An 18,644-nucleotide genomic window follows, 5' to 3' on the forward strand; every position below is an offset into this window, starting at 1 on the left:
GTAGCTTTTACTCGTTTTACGTAAGAAAAACAATGCGTATTGGAACACTTCGAAAAATTATATTCAATCATTCAAGAGTGCTTTAAAAACTCACCTATTTCGATTGCAAGAACAAACTTAATGACCTAATGTTTCCTACCTTAAATATTTTCAGCATGTTTTTATGTTTTCTAATTTCATGGTGTCTGTTTTTTTGTAATCGTATCATTTTATATTTTTTTAATGATATATTTGTTGTCTAATGTTGTAAAGCGCCTAGAACTTCTAAAGATTAGGCGCTATCCAAAGTCCTCATTATATATATATATATATATATATATATATATATATATATATATATATATATATATATATATATATATATATATATAACAAATTACCCAGCAACAGCTGCAGAAGCTCCTGCCTTAATATCTCACAATCAGGCGCTTTCTCCGTCACCTTAATACTATAGTCAGCTTGGAACAAGACATATTGATTATCAGGATTGTACCAGATGTGGCTCGTGTATCTCTTTACAGCCATGGTAACCGGATCTGTCTGAATATGAAGGACGAAAAACATAGACTGACACTCTTGCACTCTATTTCTACCTTTCCTATTATTACTTTTCTCCCTGTACTATCACTACCGTATTCCCTGTTATCTTGATCGAGCACCACCCATTGTTTAATAGTCAAGTGTGACTGCATCAACATAGAAATAAATTAGTGATACTGTGACTGCATCAACGTAAGTGTAGATAAATTAGTGATACTGTGACTGCATCAACATACAGTGAGATAGATAAATGAAATTAAATACTCTCCAAAATACTCTCTATAAATGCAGAGATTGTGCTGCATTCACTAAATTGGCACGTGTTTCTTCCTCAGAAATAAGGATATGATAGGGATTTGGAAAAAGTATACAAAAATTTTAGGGATAGTATAGGGGTCTTGGAAAAATTAAAGGAACAAATATGGGACATTTGATTGGGAGTTTTTTAAAATGTTGGAATAGCTGAGCCTGATGATTGGAGCTGTACAAACCTTTTTCTGTTTCAAAAGATGCATCTCTGTAACATGTTACAATCTGTGAAATTATGGTTGTATTCAAAAGATAATACTGTTGTATTTTGATGGATTTGCTAATTATAGAATGGATGTTATAATGTTACATAGTTGCTATGGAGATCACGGCATCCAATATTCTGATGAAGGTGCTCATGGAAATCATAAAGTGTGATCATCAGTATATATGAAATATATGTGTAGGGAATGTTAAAAGCAAACTTAAAAATCATTGCTATAAAAGAGAATGAATTTGTGAAAGACTACATTAATGACAACTTTGATGGAAATGACAAGATGAAAAAAATCTACAATCAATACTTATAAGGATGATAAAGCCATCTAAATATGTTTTAATATCCATACCCAAGCAGATCACAACTGAATGGAAATGAAATAACTTATTGGTTGCCATAGGAACAATAGAATAAAAAGGTCAGCCAAAGGTATATTTTGATTAGGTTATTAATGGCCAACAACTTTAATATATATATATATATATATATATATATATATATATATATATATATATATATATATATATACACATACACAGACACACATACAGAGCCCAGAAATTAGTAACAAACATGTATGACAATGGTTGCTTTAATACATTCCATACAAATGTGTTCTTGAATTTCTCTTGTTGCTAATAATATGCACCCAAAATACTGTATCCTGCTTCTATAGTAAATGTTAGTATTTATGTACAATTGTGTATAAACCCAGAAAAAAAAAGGTCACTGTAACCCAGATTTGTTTCATTTATAAAATAAAAAAACCATATAGCTAGGTTGACAATATGTAGAAAGGTACTGAAAAAAAAAGACCCAGACACTATTAGCAGGTTTAGGTGTGCAACACACTTCATCTCTTGAGGTATCCAACATATATATTTCATCTACAGGCATCCAACATATTTCATCTCAAGAAGCATCCACCACACGTTTCATCTTAAAAAGCATCAGCCATATCTGTTTCATCTCTAGAAGCATCTAACATACATGTTTCATCTCTAGAGGCATGCATCATTTATATTTCATCTCTAGAGGCATCCATCATACATATTTCATCTCTAGAGGCATCCAGCATATATATTTCATCTCTAGAGGCATCCAACATATATATTTCATCTCTAGAGGCATCCAGCATATATATTTCATCTCTAGAGGCATCCAGCATATATATTTCATCTCCAGAGACATCCAGCATATATATATTTCATCTTTAGAGGCATCCATCATACATATTTCATCTCTAAAAGCATCCACCATACCTGTTTCATCTCTAGAAGCATCCATCATATATATTTCATCTCTAGATTCATCCACCATACCTGTTTCATCTCTAGAAGCATCCATCATACATATTTCATCTCTAGAAGCATCCACCATACATATTTCATCTCAAAAAGTATCCAACATGTTTCATCTCTAGAAGCATCCACCATACATGTTTCATCTCTAGAAGCATCCACCATACATGTTTCATCTCTAGAAGCATCCACCATACATGTTTCATCCCATGAAGCATGCAACATACATATTTCATCTCTAGAAGCATCCACCATATATGTTTCATCTTGAGAAGCATCCACCATACATGTTTCATCTCTAGAAGCATCCACCATACATATTTCATCTCTAGAAGCATCCACCATACATGTTTCATCTCGAGAAGAATCCACCATACATATTTCATCTCTAGAAGCATGCAACATACATATTTCGTCTCAAAAAGTATCCAACATGTTTCATCTCAAATGCATCCACCATATATGTTTCATCTCAGGAAGCATCCACCATACATATTTCATCTCTAGAAGCATCCACCATACATATTTCATCTCTAGAAGCATGCAACATACATATTTCATCTCAAAAAGTATCCAACATGTTTCATCTCTAGAAGCATCCACCATACATGTTTCATCTCGAGAAGCATCCACCATACATATTTCATCTCTAGAAGCATCCACCATACATGTTTCATCTCTAGAAGCATGTAACATACATATTTCATGTCAAAAAGTATCCAACATGTTTCATCTCTAGAAGCATCCAACATACATGTTTTATCTAAAAAAGCATCCATCATACAGGTTTCATCTGTGGAAGCATTCACCATACTTGTATAGTGTTGTAGACTGAACAGAAAAGATAGGTAAACTAATGAATGTGGCTGAATGGACAAAGCAAATCCAGTGTACTGCCCATTTTTCAAAGCTGGGGTATCACAATATTAATATAAATAGCCCTAACTAGTAAAATTGGAGACAGAAGTAAAGGTGCCTGCCACAAAGTGGGTACCAACTGTTACTATAGCAGCAGGTATTATAAATTTATCTCTCCTAGAAATTGTTCTAAATATTGTAAATGTACACTGCCCAAATATATTTTCAGGTTGGATAGAAAAATAGACATGCTTTTAAGAACTCTGAAGGGTACAAGACAGAGGAAGATGGGCATATAAAAGGGTGGACAGATAATAGAAAGTAATTCCCTAAAAGTCTAAATATTTGGACACCATAGAATCAAATGTACATTTACTGACAGAAAAAGCAAAACAACTTGCTTTTATTTTTAATTTGTTATATCTTTCTTCTAACACACAATTTAATGATACAGACAAATGTCTTTACCTGCAGATTACCAAATTCTTTTCTGTTATAAACTGTTAAATGCTTTAAACAAATGCATCTACCCACAGAACATCAAATTGTTCTGTGTTTAGTTTAGTCACATCTGGCACAAACATGGCTATTTACAGGCCATCATCACTTTTCTGACAAAAAGGATTATCTTTGTGGTTAATTTTCAATCCTGTAATGCTAATTTGTGGTCACATTGTGTAGGATCACATCCTGTAAAATATCCTTCATGGCTTTATATCACCATTTCATGCAAACACGACTTTTTATTTTAACTTGTAGCAGCTTCTATTTACCTGACTAAATTTTTTCATGCTGCTTTCTTATGACTTACAGCACAGTGGGATTTTATACTCTTTTAAGATAGATGTGGTAAGGGTTTGGAGTTAATGTCCACTCTGACTCTATGTTCAGCTATTACACAAGTTTGTTTCTAAAGTTTCTTTGTTGCCATTAGTGATAAATATATGGTGGGGTCTCATTAGATATGGTTATTTCTTGCTGATAATTTGGATTATCCAACAAGTAATTACTGCTGGAAGACCTGAACTTAGTATTAATAGTCACTGATTGGTCATGTCTGAGAAACTTAAATGTCCTTCACTAATATTCTGTAATCACTATTTACAGTTTTTAGCTATCTAAGAAGTGGTACTCCTGAATATCCCATATATGCAAATAAATCTTTACATTGTTGACCCTGGTGTTCAAGTCCACAGCATTCTCTGAATCTGTAAGGAAATCACTACCTACAGAGAAAATAGTCATTTATGAACAATCCTGGTATCAAATCCATGTAATTCATTACAGCTGAATTATAACCATTTGTTGTGATCTATATCCATCTATGCAGACTGGTCACACTGGTCTACTCTGTGTCCATTTCATGTTGAATGGGAATAATTCTCTCCTCTTGAGTGTGCTGAATGACCTTGGGAGCCTTCAAGGTGAGAATGCCACTTGCTGACAGAGAGGATGTTAACTCATTGGGGTTCACATCCTATAAGAAAAAACAGTATCAGATCAAAGTATATGTGCAACTACCCTATTCTCAGTGTTATTCCTGATCTGTACTTACTTTCAAATAATGCAATTTTCTTTGAATAATAATAATAATAATAATAATAGAATATACAGTTCTGATTTATTCCCTTCTGTTTATGACCAAGAGAGTTCAATGAACTGATTGGACGTTGAACTTTTTTTCTAACAAAATGCCAAAGATTCTATTTCTCCCAGATGATCCTGGATTATGATCAATTTACCTATACAATGAATTTTAAAAATTCCTACTGTAAAAAAAAAACCCAAAGGCTGAATTACATTTCGTTTTGTGCATGTAGAGGCAGATCTTTTATGATGGTGATAGTGTCTAGGTAAAAGACAAATATAAAAGAAATGTTAACTGCTCTATTAGCATTAAAATATTCCAAAAACCTGGACATTGTAAGCCTCGAACATATCTTGTCATTTATCAGTTAAATTATCAAAGACCTAAGTATTGACCAATAAAGATCCAAGTATTGACCATTAAAGACCCCAAAACTGACCATTAAAGGCCCAAGTATTTGATCAATAAAGACACAAGAACTGATCACTAACAGCCCAAATATTGACCAACAAAGACCCAAGAACTGACCATCATACACCTATGTATTGACCACCATCTGATGATACCTTAATAAATGAAAGTAAGCATCCAAAATCAAATAAGAAACTTTACAAAAGAGTTTTTCAGCATTCTGGAGCCATGTTTTGGAATAGCAAACTGCATAATATAAGAAATACATCAAAATGGACATGACATAATCAAGTGTAAAAATCTATATCTGACGAAATTTTTGTAAATCTCTTTGCCTCCTTTCAGAACATCACAGCAATCATTTTCTTGTAAACTGAAATCAACACTGAGATAAAATAGTTTCTCTTTGCTTGCATATATTATCATATGTTTAAATATAAAAACTTGATTAGTTCTATTACTCAGAAAGATCTGATAATGTATGTATCTGTAAAGATTTGAGTGAATATGTGATAGCATATATGTTAATAAATAACATTTCAAAACATTTATTTATGTATGTCACCAGGTGAGAGAGAAAGAGAGAGCGTTAGAGAGAGAAAATATACTTAAATATGTGTAACAACTATATGTTTTTAAAGAGAGACTCAGAACAGATCAGTATTTATATGCTAATTGAGAAACCTTCTCTAAACAAAGACATTATTATTATTCTTCTTATTATTATTATTATCTAAAAACAACCTACCGCAGGCAGATGGTACTGTCGTGTGATCTGGCGCTCAACAAATCCATATTGGTCCTGGCGCTGTGTGTGCTTGGCCTGCACAACAATTCGATTGTCTTTTGTTTTGACAGTGATTTCCTCAGGAGAGAAGTGGGATACATCAAAGGTTATCCGAAATTCTCGGTCATCACTTATAACCTATAGAGGAAGATAATGTTTAGATTATAAATACGGTGACATTCCTATTATAGCACTGCCAGAGGGAGACAAAAAGTAAAGTCTAATAAAATTTATGCCACCTTGTACTCCAAAAGTTTAAGGCAAGGTTATATCAGAATACAGGTTATTTGTTATGCAAGGCCAGATTAATGTATTCTTTTATACGTCAAACAATTTTATTAAGTTGAATAAATCAGGCAACAAGTCCAAAAAAAATTAAAAGCAAACAAACAATGGGATTAATGGCTAAACCCATATGCTATAGGACAGTCTGTGTTATATTGAGGCTTCTTATAGAGGGACCGATGTGAATGTATAGTTACAACAGTCTGTTTTTTTTTGTTGTTGTCTGTCTGGTTGGTTTATTAACCAGAGACACTGAGATTTAGTGTTACAACTCTGAAAATTAGCAAAGAAAAAGATACTCAATTTAACTGTTGGAATGAAAGAATGTAGGACAGGGGAGGTAACTCAAAATCATTTGACTGGACTGACATTCTCTAGTTGTATAATTTGCAGTTTAATATCATTATCTAGTGGAATTTAAAATCAATGAATTTTACCACAATTCATGAGTTTTCTAATTCCCTGTAGAAGAAGTTTGTCCTTAAGTTCAATGAAAACAAGTTTATTTCTGTAATTATCTCAAGTTAACTGTATATCCGAAATGCACTAGTTATGCCTTCTATAATGTGTATTCAACAAATTAAAGTTGCCATCAGAAAGAATTATCCCTACTCGAAGGAGCTTTGAATTAAATGCAGACAGTGTGAAATGCAAATCAATCAATCATTATACTGACGTTTATTCAAGAAATCTGAATTATCCATACCCTGATCCCCCTGATCAATTTGTGCATAAAATGTACATAATTACTGCCCTGGCCTGTTCCTGGTACATATAATATAATGCTGTCAAGCTAAAGCTGCCTATCCCCCATACCTATTTGAACAAAGCCCTATATTTTATCACTAACAGAGGACACTTAAAACAGAAAATAGATGAATTACAAAACTGACAATGCAAATATCATCATGTGTGTTGCCGCCACCAAAACCATCAATACCACCACTGCCATAAAATCATTATCATCATATTAGCTGTTATTGGTAACAATAAATATTACTATTACCTTTTCGCCTGATATTTTCACTGGCAGCCAGTAACTGAAGTTTGAATTGACAGTGTTGTTCCCACCACCAGTTGTGTTGTTGCTGTTCAAGTTGCTACTGCTGCAGGGAGTACCCATCGTAATGGAGGAGGTTGAACTGGTGGGGATAGGGGAGCCAGGACAGGATTCCTGGGTGGACTCAGGGAGACAATCCTCCTTAAAGACATAGTAACAATCTTCTACATAAAATCAAAAGTGTGCATGTACAAAATATTGACATATACAGATGTATGTACTAGGTACATAATCATATATATCAAAGGATGTACTTTAGTAAAGTTCATAGATATAAAAGATAATTGAGAAATCTTTTGTATTCTGTTTAGAATGTTTGGATCATGGTAAATGTCTATATTTTGGCAGGGTTCCTGTAAACATCATTTTTGGCACAATTTAAAACAAAATGTTCTTGGACTGTAGTTCAACACATCAACAATATTTTGTTTATTGGCAAATGATTTTGGATCATATCGTTGCTTAAACAGCTAAAATTTACCCAAAGTCTTGACTGTAAAATTTGTGCAAATCTTTCACCAACATCGTAACAGACTGGGACTTTTCCTAGAATCCTGCTAAAGTATAACCAGAAGTAATACAATTTTGTTCTGATTTTGCAAAGAGAACAGATTATATTCAATAAATGACATGGAAAATTGAATATATAAGTCAATCTTGGCATAAGGTGTTTGGAAGTTAGAACTATGACAAAGTGGTCTATTACTAACATGCTGGAAGTGTAATGGAATCAAGACCAACAGGTATCCAGGAACTGGACATTGGTGGAATCAAGATCAGCTGGTATCCAGGAACTGGACACTTGGTGGACTTTAGACCAGTAGGTAACCATGAACTGGACATTGGTGGAATTGAGACCAGTAAGTATCCAGGAACTGGACACTTGGTGGGCTTTAGACCACTAGGTAACCAGGAACTGACACTTGTTGTAACCAAGAACTGTAGGTATCCAGAGCTGGACACTTAGTGGAATTAAGACCAGCAGGTATCAGGTAGCTAGCCACTTGGTGGAAGCAAAATCAACATATATCAATTAGGTGGACACTAGGTGGAGTTAAGACCAGTAAGCCAGGAACTGGACACTTGGTGGAACAAAGACCAGCAAGTATCAAATAGCTGGACACTTGGTGGAATTAAGACCAGTAAGCATCCAGTAGCTGGACACTTGATGGAATCAAGACCAGCAGGTATCCAGGAGCCATACCATGGTGCAAATTGACAAATATGATCATTCTATGTTTATAGCATGTTGCTGAAAAAGTAATTGTATTTAGTTCCTTTCAAAAGTTTAGTAAACAATGTAGAATTTGCTGCCCCACAAAGAAGTCTATTTTTTTCAGCTTGTATTTTTTTTGTTTCATCCTTTCTTACTGACTGCAGTTATCCCAAACAAAATCCACATACTCCAAGACATGTCTTATCAAGATGAACTAATGAAGTTCCACTGATCCAAGTCATACTAAAGATTTATAAAAATAGTACTAGCAGTTGCCTCACTTGGTGCTCAGCATTAAGAGGTTAGTGTTAGGACTGGTCTGCCAGGTGTCATGATAGTGTGTCTGGGTGGGATATGATGCTGCATGTTTGTGGCATAATGCCCCAGTGCTACACATCACTATAAAGTGCCAAACTGCAGACATCAAAGTGTTATGACGAAATTGTTAAATCTACATTTAAAAAACCCCACAAACACATAAAGAAATTCCAATGATTTGTGATTAAATATGAATTTCAAAGTTAATATTATGTCTATTGTTATAACTCTTTTGTAGTTTTTTTTTCTTGTGTGTATGTGTGTGTGTGTGTGTGTGAGTGTGTGTGTGTGAGTGTGTGCATCAAGATAAGGATTCGTATGATCACAGGTAAACCCAAGTGTTTATGACAGATATTCATAAAAACTGTATAATTCATTAAAAGTTGTGGATGTTACTCCCTTTGAGAATTTCTAAATATGGTCATTTATTTGGTTTTCTTTAGAGTAAAATCTAATAATAATTGATTGGTCAACAAATTTATTTTATCAGATCTTCATTAGTACCCATGATGACCCAAATAGAGCAAGAATTCTGCACGATGCTGTCTTGCCTAAGAAATGTGCTATATTCTACTTTTTCTATATCTGACTTTCAAAAACTTTAGTTTGATGTTGTTTTTGTAGTCCCTCCCTCCTCTCCCTCTTTCCACTTTCTGCATCTCAGTACCTGAATGTGACAATGTATACAGGATAAAAATAAATGTTATCCATTACTTGTGTTCTTCTATGGGGACTACAAAAAGTTTAAATGGAGAAGCATTCAACTATAATACCAAATTTCTGACAATAAAATTTTAAGTGGCACAGTTTAAAGTTCGTGTGCATTTTGTAAAAATAAAATGAACTATTCTGCATCTGGAGTGGCCATTATAATAATATTAAAACTTACTATTCATTATCTGACAGTTTCTTTTTCTTTATCATAAAGATAAATTGTTTTTGTCTGTTCAACATTTTTGCATACACTCATTAACAAGATTCCCACACCTAAATGCAATAGTTCTTGTCCCAGTTTCCATATACCAAAAGCAACCTAAACAAGACATTAATGGGACTTGGTCATTTAAGAAAAAAGGTGTCCTGTATCAAGAGGTTTGATTAGTGTTAGAATGGCCTTTTTGGGACCAAAAGATATGGTCAATCTGCAGACAAAAGTTAAATTACCAAGAGGCTGGTGACTCAGTAGAATGGCCTTGTAAGACCAATGATTTGGCCAGTCTGCAGACATGTTGGGTTACACAGGTGCCGGTATGTAGGTGAGATGGATTACACAGGTGCCAGTCTGCACATAGTTGGGTTACATCAGGGCCAGTTTGCAGACATCATGGTACAGAGGGACTGGTAAAGTAGAATGACCTTGTTAAGACTCAAGATTTGGACAGTCAGCACATTTAAGTCCAGTTTCAGAGGACCTATTAAGTAGAACGGCCTTTTTAGGACCAAATGAATGGAACAGTCTGCAGCCAAAGCTGAGTTGCAGAAGAGTGGATTAAGGACCATCTTTTTAGGACCAAAGATAGGCCAGTCTGTTGATAAGTGGGTGGCAGTGGAATTCATTAAGTAAAAAAGCCATGTTAAGACCAAAAATGTATCCAGTCAGCAGAAAAAAATCTGATTACAGTGGGGTTGATAGTGTAAAATGGCCTTTTTTAGGACCAAAGATGTGGCCAGTCTGTTTTAAGTCAGGTTACAGAAGGGCTAGTTCAGTAGAACTGCCTGTTTAGGACCACAGATGTTGCCAGTCTGCAGAGGAATCCATGCTACATACAGTCCAAAATTAATTTCTATTTGGATATTATTAATATACAGGCCTTAAATTAATCCAAAATATTTAGTATACAATGTTATTGAAAAAAACTTAAGTTTCCACTTAAAGGTATCATAAAAGTAAAAAGCGGGGAATGGGAAAAAGAAGCACCAACTGTTGACTTACTTTAGGCTTGAGGGGACCAATGGGAACGATGTACAGCGCTGATCTCCGTAGATAGTGCCTCATGTCTTTGGGTTTGAGGTTATCAGGAAGTGGAGACAAACCTTTTGCTTTGTTACATTTCATATAGCGGAACTTCTTTAAACGTGGAAAAAGTTGAAATATATATTGCCGCATATCATCGGCTCCCCAGTCAAGGGGCAACTTAGAAGTTGTGCGTAAACCCCCAACAATCTCTGATTTGGGAATTCCTGTAGAGATTCACAAGTAAAAGCTCAAGTTCATTGACATAATGCATTTTTATAAAAAAGTGATCTGTTCTTCAACTAACTTTAAATAAACTTGGTAATTAAGATGTCTACAGATAACAATATAACACAAAATATACTGTCTCCTATAAAATAGTATTGGATCATAAAGCATTGTGTTATAAACATTTGTATGGACTACTAGTCCAGCAAGAAACATCAAGGTGAGACTTCAAGCTAAAAATACATGTACAAATAGTCCAAATAGTTTGGAAAGCAGGAATAAAAATGAATGTATGTTAAGTTATTCTTTCAAATTAGATATAAGTATAAATGGAAACTTTATTTAAAAAAATCAATGTTCACTGTTATCCTATGAAATCGCAAATTATCATATTAAAAACCATTACCAATAATACAACTGAGACACCTCTTTTGATTATGTGATTATGTTTTCTACTCCAGGAAAAAAATGAATGGAAACATTAAGTACTGGGATAGTAGTTCCAAGAATCAGCACACTGCAATATAATAATACACATGTAATAATATTAAAAAACTACATGAACTCATATCTGTCTCTCTTTATTCTAATAATGATAACAATGATAATAATAATAATAATAATAATAATAACAACAATATAGAATAATATTAATAATTATTCATATTTCTCTCCATTTATTCTGTAAATCATGGCTATAAGCCGAGTTTAACATTTTTCAGTGAAGGAGATAATAACATGTTGCAGTTACCAAGGCCCTCTTCCTGAAGCTTGGCAATCTCACTGGTTATGGTGCTCACATCTGGTTCCAAACATGTGATTTTCACTGAGGCATGTGTGTAAGGTCGACCACGGGGCCTCTTGCTTGGGGTGGAGCCGGCGTCATCATCGTGTAATCGCTTGGCACCAGATGAACTGCTGCCTTCATAGAGAGAGTCCTTATCAAAGGATGCATCCTGGTCAGCGGTGTTACAGAAGGTGTCATAGTACAGCTGTTCTCGGAGTGGTGGAGGAAAATATCCCGTCTCTTCAATGTCTTCATCATATTTAGTTTCAGTCTTGACCTGCTGCCAGAGTCGCTGCGTGAACTCTTCCAAGTTCTTCTGCTGACTAAATTCCTCAGCATCCACTAAAAAGAAATGAGAATGATATCAAAAAGCATATAGCTAATAGTAAAAACCCATTCAAACTTGAGAAACTTGATGGTTTGCAATATCAAATCAACATGTTTTTTAATTATGGCATGGTTTGAAACAGTATCCCTACAGGCTGTCTACACACCCACCTTAACTACAACAACCCATAAACAACAGTTTGTTTTCAGCCACTTGTTTCTTCTGTTTCTGACATTGCTTTTTGCTATGGTCAGTAACGTCACAAAAATAATAAAATGCAGCTCAGACAACTTGCTGGTCTGTATCTGCATGGAATGTGACCCTGGGTAATAACACTAAATGTGTTGCGTAAATTGTCTTCCAGTGAGGAAAGTTTCTGGACTTTGACCCAGGGGTAAATAACTATCATGCATATGTTTGTCTTTCATTGAGGAACTGCCTGGATTGTGAACTAGGGTCATAACCCAAACTGTCATGCATACATTCTCTTCCAGTGAGGACTGTCTCATAAAATTTTGTCAAAGAATATTGTTGAAAGTACCACTCTAAATGTCATTTAGGTGAAAATTTTATCTATTACTTTGATAAACCTGCCCTCATTGGATATCATTTGAAGACCAGATGTAATACCCTTCTTGCAAAACGTTACCAGAATGAAAAATGAAATACCAAGTTAAGTGGAATTATATGTATGACTTTAGATGATGAGTAATTAAAATATTTGATAGATGGACAGATGGACAGAACTGAGGAATGTGGACAGCTTGAGGGCATAAAATCCTCCAATATTTTTTCTTTCAGGCAAGCTTTCTCACACAACCACATTGACCAAGTCTGAGATTCAAACCTTTGTGGACAGAGGTGAGTTGGCAGTGATCAGTAAAGGTGAGTGCTTTAGACCATTCAGCCATCTGGGACCCCCTGTTGAATGTATCACAAAATCTTCGGTCTCTGCAATATGAAATTTTCAGGAAGCAAAGAAGATACCATAACTACATACCCATAATTATCATACAGGGTAACAACTCTATCATAACTAACTCAAAACATATTCATGACAGTATTGTGGTATACTAAGTAACCTATAACCCAATAACTTAATTAAAAAAAGCAGATATTTTTTTTAAAATCTGATCTTTACCCCAAAACATCTACTCTTGACTACCAGTTATCAACTGTCCATTTATGTCTGTCTTCAAACCACAAAATATATATTGCATGATTCAACTAAGAAATTGTAGTTTGCTTCCTTATGGAACATCTCTTGAATCCTCAGCTTTTTCATCTTCTGTTGAGAGTGCTTTCAGGAACAAAACACTGACAGACTACTTAAAAGCTATTGTCAGGTCCTGCAAAGACTGCTGGTGATTGTCAAACATTGTGGCAAACAAGATGAGAAAGTACATGGGACCCATTTTTCTCATGGATTTCTCTTTTCTTTTGAACACTCTTTTGTGAAAACCTTTTCAAAAGTTTACAAAATTGATTAGAAAATAATGTTCACAGGGTTTGAAGTAAAATGAAATTTTAAAATTTGGGGTAAAAGTTTTTCCAAGGTTACAAGATTTTCCAAGCTGTTACAATATTATCTCCATGGTGAGCATAAAATTTATTAAAACTGATCAAGTATGATTTAGAATTTGTTACTAAATAAACTGAAAATAAAAATAATAAATATTTAAAACGACAGGATGCCTTTATGTAATTTACTTGTTTTCTTGGCCAAAATGTCAGCCTAACAAAAATCCTTGTGCAAAAAATCATTTTTTGTGGGGTTGGGGTAGAGCCATTTATCATTTTGTTCAAAGTATTTTTTAGTTTTTTTTCAGGTTTCCAAGGTCAAAATGAATTGTTCGATTTTTTGAGGTTCTGATGATCACTTCTAACCCTGTATTCCAATTATTTAAGATAAGTTTTCTACCAGTAACATTTGTTTCCGCAAGCTGAATTATCATCTTCCTCTGACATTCTATATTCCATGATGTGAGGTACATAGCCTGAGTTTCCTCTGACCCTTCACACCCTGTTTTAAATATTTTGACAACTGACCCCAACATAAATGTCAAAATATCTACAATGGTGTGGAAGGGTCAGAGGGAACTAATGTATTTGGTGCCATGTTTTGTCAACATCACAAGAGTTCCCAGAATAATACTTGCTTCAAATTTACAAATGCAGACTCCAATGAAGTCTGTTACTAGTGTATACATAAAATTAAGCTTTAACAAATTATTGTCATCAGATGGAGTGACCATTTGAAATCTAATTTCTCAAAAACATGACAATTGTTTTAGTTTGGTAGGTACCCACTTATACCGTGACACTGTACTAATAATATGTTTATTGAATTGATATATATATTTAGCTTATTATTATTTAAGTTTGCACAAGGTAATAGTATCCAGTTCAATGTAACAAAGTGTGCCATCCTACTTAAATAATGTCATTATTCTTATAATTTTTTTAAAGAATTACCATCAAAATTTTACAGATAATGCTAATAATAATAATTTATAGTATAATTTTTTTTTTAAACAAATTAACATAGTAACAGTATTTGCACTCATTTATTTGTATGCTCCCATTTACAAACGAAATACATATTTTTTTAATGCATAAAACTTCCTTTTATTCATCAATTTACAGTTTATCACTTAACTGTCGCCTAACACTGTCAACTTATTTGCGTTTCAAACCAAACGCAATCTCTTGAAAAAATTAAAAAAATAAAATAAACAGATAAGGCAGCTTTTCTGTACGAGTGCAGTCCATTTCAGTACAAAAAAAAAAAAAAAAGGCGTCTGCGTCTAGTATTTGCAATGTCTAGTATCTAAAACAAACTGAACAAATTTAACTGCAGAACTCTTGTATACACGTTTCTGAAAAAGACGTACATTCAAAATTTACAGAGAATATCAAAGACAGTGAACTACATTGCATGGTTGAAAACATAGACTCTACCATGCAAATATGGCCACCATGTAGCTAAAGATGCAAATGTTTGATTCGAAACGCCAACAGCTTGACTTTTTGGGACCAATGGCAACAATCAGGTTTCAAAATCATACATTGATGAACGAAACAACCAAGTCATATTATTATTATTTTTTTATATATCCCTGATGCTTTTATATTTTTTTTTAAAATATAATTTAAATCGGTAAATGGGTACAAACAAACGTATGAAAATATTTTAATCAGCGAGACACTATTTGAATTCAAAAGACAATATAATAATGAAATGTATGAAATTTGCTAGAACTAGTATTTATCCATTCAGAGACAAATAAAGAAACTGTTTTCAAAATATCAAAGCACATTGATTTATTTTTAGATCAGCGATTTGCTCACATGTACACTATAGTTCGTTTCCAAAAAGTTTTGTAACTTGCCTTTGTTCTCCTGCAGTACTGATTCCATTTAGTGATATCACTTAAATGTTTTGAGTCCTCCTATGTACAGTTACCTGGTTTGTGCTCCATCTGGACCCTGCCAAAAATAGGTTTTTCCTTAATGTGTTCGGGGAATGCTGGGATAAAACCTTAAAGAAGACTGAAAAGAATCAATTCAGTGGTCGAAGCTTTGTGTTTCGTCCACCATGTTAACGCACGCGTTATAAATAGATTAGTACGCGTCTCATATAGATTGGTTCGCTTTCATTCTCCATTTGCAACTTGTGAACTGGTGTATATCCGTGTTCCAGTCTAGTCTTGTTCATTTTCTATCTTGACATTAATTTATTAGATATTAGGACTATTTCCAGCGTTTCTTAAATTTAAATCGCGTCTAAAAGAAACCGAAGACCGGCATGTAACATATGATTTTTCACGAAGTGTTAGGATTTTAGAGTACTCAGTTTCGTTAGCCATTTAGGATTATCTCCATTCATTCATCCCTTCCTCCATCTATCCCGGTACATAGGCAATACATTTTCTTACATAGCTACATAATTGTTGGGCTTTACACATGGAAATATCCTGGGACGTTTAGTTTTGTTTGTGTGTATCTCTGTGTGTGTGTGTGTGTGTGTGTGTGTGTGAGAGAGAGAGAGAGAGAGAGAGACTCACTGTAAAATAAACGAACTGATATATAGGCAATTCAATTTATATTTAATTGTTGTATTTGGGTCAGGCAGTTTTGGGTCTCTGAGGACTAATGCTAGAGTATACCTTTTCATCGACATACATACATGCAGCCCGTCGTTAGTTTGCGCTGGACGAAAATGCACCCCTGGCGAGATTCACCCTCCCCCCCCCCCCCCCCCCCCCCGTTAGAAAATACTGAAAGCTGCGAAGTGGTGCCACACAACACCCTTCCCCGGACTGGTGCCTCGGGCGGTGACCCTTTATCGCCCGTCACTAATAACGACCATACCTACATGCACGCAACACACATAAACACATCCAACCATAAACACATATATACATGATATAAAGCGAGAATCGTTTTCCAAATGTTTCTGAACGTCCTGGCACACTATACCATTGGAAAGAGACACATTAAGAGACCATGCAAGTTTAGCATCAATCCTCTTTTGTTTTGTTTTGATTTTGTCCTTGATTATTTATTTATTTTTAAGGGGGGGGGGTCTTCTTCGTTTAGCTTTTTACATCCAACAGAGATCGAAATGTTGGAAGTAGGGGAAGGGTTCAATGTTAAGACGTCTCAGATGTGTGCTTCAAAACTCCTCAGAGACGCTGGTTGTTTTTGTGGGGTTTTTTGTGTTTTTTTTTGTGGGCAAAATCTATGTTCATATTATCTACTTGAGTGTCAGACCTTCGTCCTAAAAATTATTTTAACTACCACGTTCGTATAGTCAAAGACGACTCATATAGCATGTAGTCTCTTCTTGTATTGACGGACATTAACATTATCCATTTGGAAGTTCTTGATAAAAGAAAATTAAATATGACTTAAAATTTTTAATAGTACGATGTTTTGCGTGTACTATACCACACGCAACAAGTACAACAACAAAATAATTGACTTATTAATTCAAAAAGATGACTTTCTCATATGTTACCTTCACATTCCAGGAAAACTTTACCTACATCTGAATAAATCAGTACAAACAAAAATGGAGATCTGGATAGGTCTCATTACAGCTGCACGAAATAAAGCAAGAATCACCACTCTGCTGGTCCACAGTAATTTCGACTATATACAACGCCCCTAATGTTTTATACTCCATACCAATAGCATACTTTCACAATTACTGGGACCACTCCGGTGGCCTAGTGGTTAAAATGTCCCCTCAGATGCAGTAGGTAGCTGATTCGAATCCCGCCCGAATCATATCAAAGACTTTAAAAAGTGGTACTAACAGCTGTCTCGCTTGGCGCTCAGCATTACGAAGTTAGTGTTAGGACTGGCCGGACTGGTGTCAGGATAATGTAACTGGGTGGGACATCATGCTTCAGCACAAAAGAAATGCCAACCATGACTGTATCATACAACACAATACCAGGTATGCGTATTAATATATGTTCACCAGCATTATGACCTGGTGCAAAACATCACTAAAAACTGGGGGCCCCGAGGGGCCGAGTGGTCTAAAGCGCTATCCTTTACGGATCACTGCCATCTCACCTCTGTCTGCATGGGTTCGAGTCTCGGATTCGGCTAACGTGGGTATGTGAGAAAGCTTGCCATTAGCTTCTCGTGGGTCGGTGGTTCTTTCCGGGGTTTTCCCGGGTTCTTCCTCCACCATTAATACTGGCCGCCATGTATAGCCTATCGTGTGCTGAAATATGGTATTAAACCCTACAACAACAACAACAACACTAAAAACTGCCACACTGCAGACATCCTAGCGATATGACTGAAATATTGTTAAAATTAAACTGGACTGATAAATTACCGAAACTTCAGCACTTCAGATTCGTAACACAGATTAATCTGACTGTTAAACAAGGGAAGGCCTTGAAAGTAAATATAAAACTCGGGTAAACAATAGAATTTCCAATGGAAAAATCCATAAGAACATAATTTAAAAAAAAGAAAAAGACTTTAGTGAGGTCGGCCCAAACTCTTACCTTCAATTACTAACAAAGGTCAAGCAAGCAATACAAATTAAATATACATAACAATAGATAGTATGACTAAATTCTAATCAAATCTCTTGCGTACAGACTTTCAAAGTCTGGACCGACTTTTAGTCAAAATTTGATAGTAGTCTCGCAAACAATACTTCATTTTATTGCAGAGTTTGTTAAGTACGTCAACACACACGATATCTTTATATTTAAAACGAACGTCAAGATTTTCAGGATCGTCAATTCTTGTTTGAATTCACGGATCTAACGTTCAGAGTTTATCATGTTCTTATTCAGGAGGATGAGAGTCTTTCAGTTCGAAATCTTCACGGCTTTAAACATTGTTTTGGTTAACTAGCGAAGATAATGGTAAAGTCACAGTTTTACACTTGGGATTTATGCTGGACAATATCCATTTA

The 18,644-nt window shown here is 34.8% G+C and overlaps 1 protein-coding gene across 3 annotated transcripts; it reads right to left on the reverse strand.

The window, feature by feature from the left end:
- Positions 1-3,599: 3,599 nt before the first annotated feature.
- Positions 3,600-15,824, reverse strand: LOC149804800 (uncharacterized). 3 transcript variants are annotated; one of them, XM_089944683.1, is made up of 6 exons: positions 15,657-15,824; positions 11,827-12,204; positions 10,827-11,074; positions 7,306-7,500; positions 5,976-6,152; positions 3,600-4,705 (listed from the first exon to the last, which is right to left on the reverse strand). In XM_089944683.1, exons 1-6 carry the CDS (start codon positions 15,670-15,672, stop codon positions 4,574-4,576), a joined length of 1,146 nt encoding a protein of 381 aa, XP_089800809.1. In that variant the 5' UTR covers positions 15,673-15,824; the 3' UTR covers positions 3,600-4,573. The 3 variants fall into 3 exon arrangements, with proteins under 3 accessions (XP_089800809.1, XP_089800802.1, XP_089800797.1); XM_089944676.1 differs by having other exon boundaries at positions 15,583-15,821; XM_089944671.1 differs by lacking the exon at positions 15,657-15,824 and adding an exon at positions 13,038-15,517.
- Positions 15,825-18,644: the final 2,820 nt, after the last annotated feature.

The sequence above is a fragment of the Sinohyriopsis cumingii genome, chromosome 2, assembly GCF_028554795.1.
Source record: "Sinohyriopsis cumingii isolate HCF-2022 chromosome 2, ASM2855479v2, whole genome shotgun sequence".
NCBI classification, from domain to species: Eukaryota; Metazoa; Mollusca; class Bivalvia; order Unionida; family Unionidae; genus Sinohyriopsis; species Sinohyriopsis cumingii.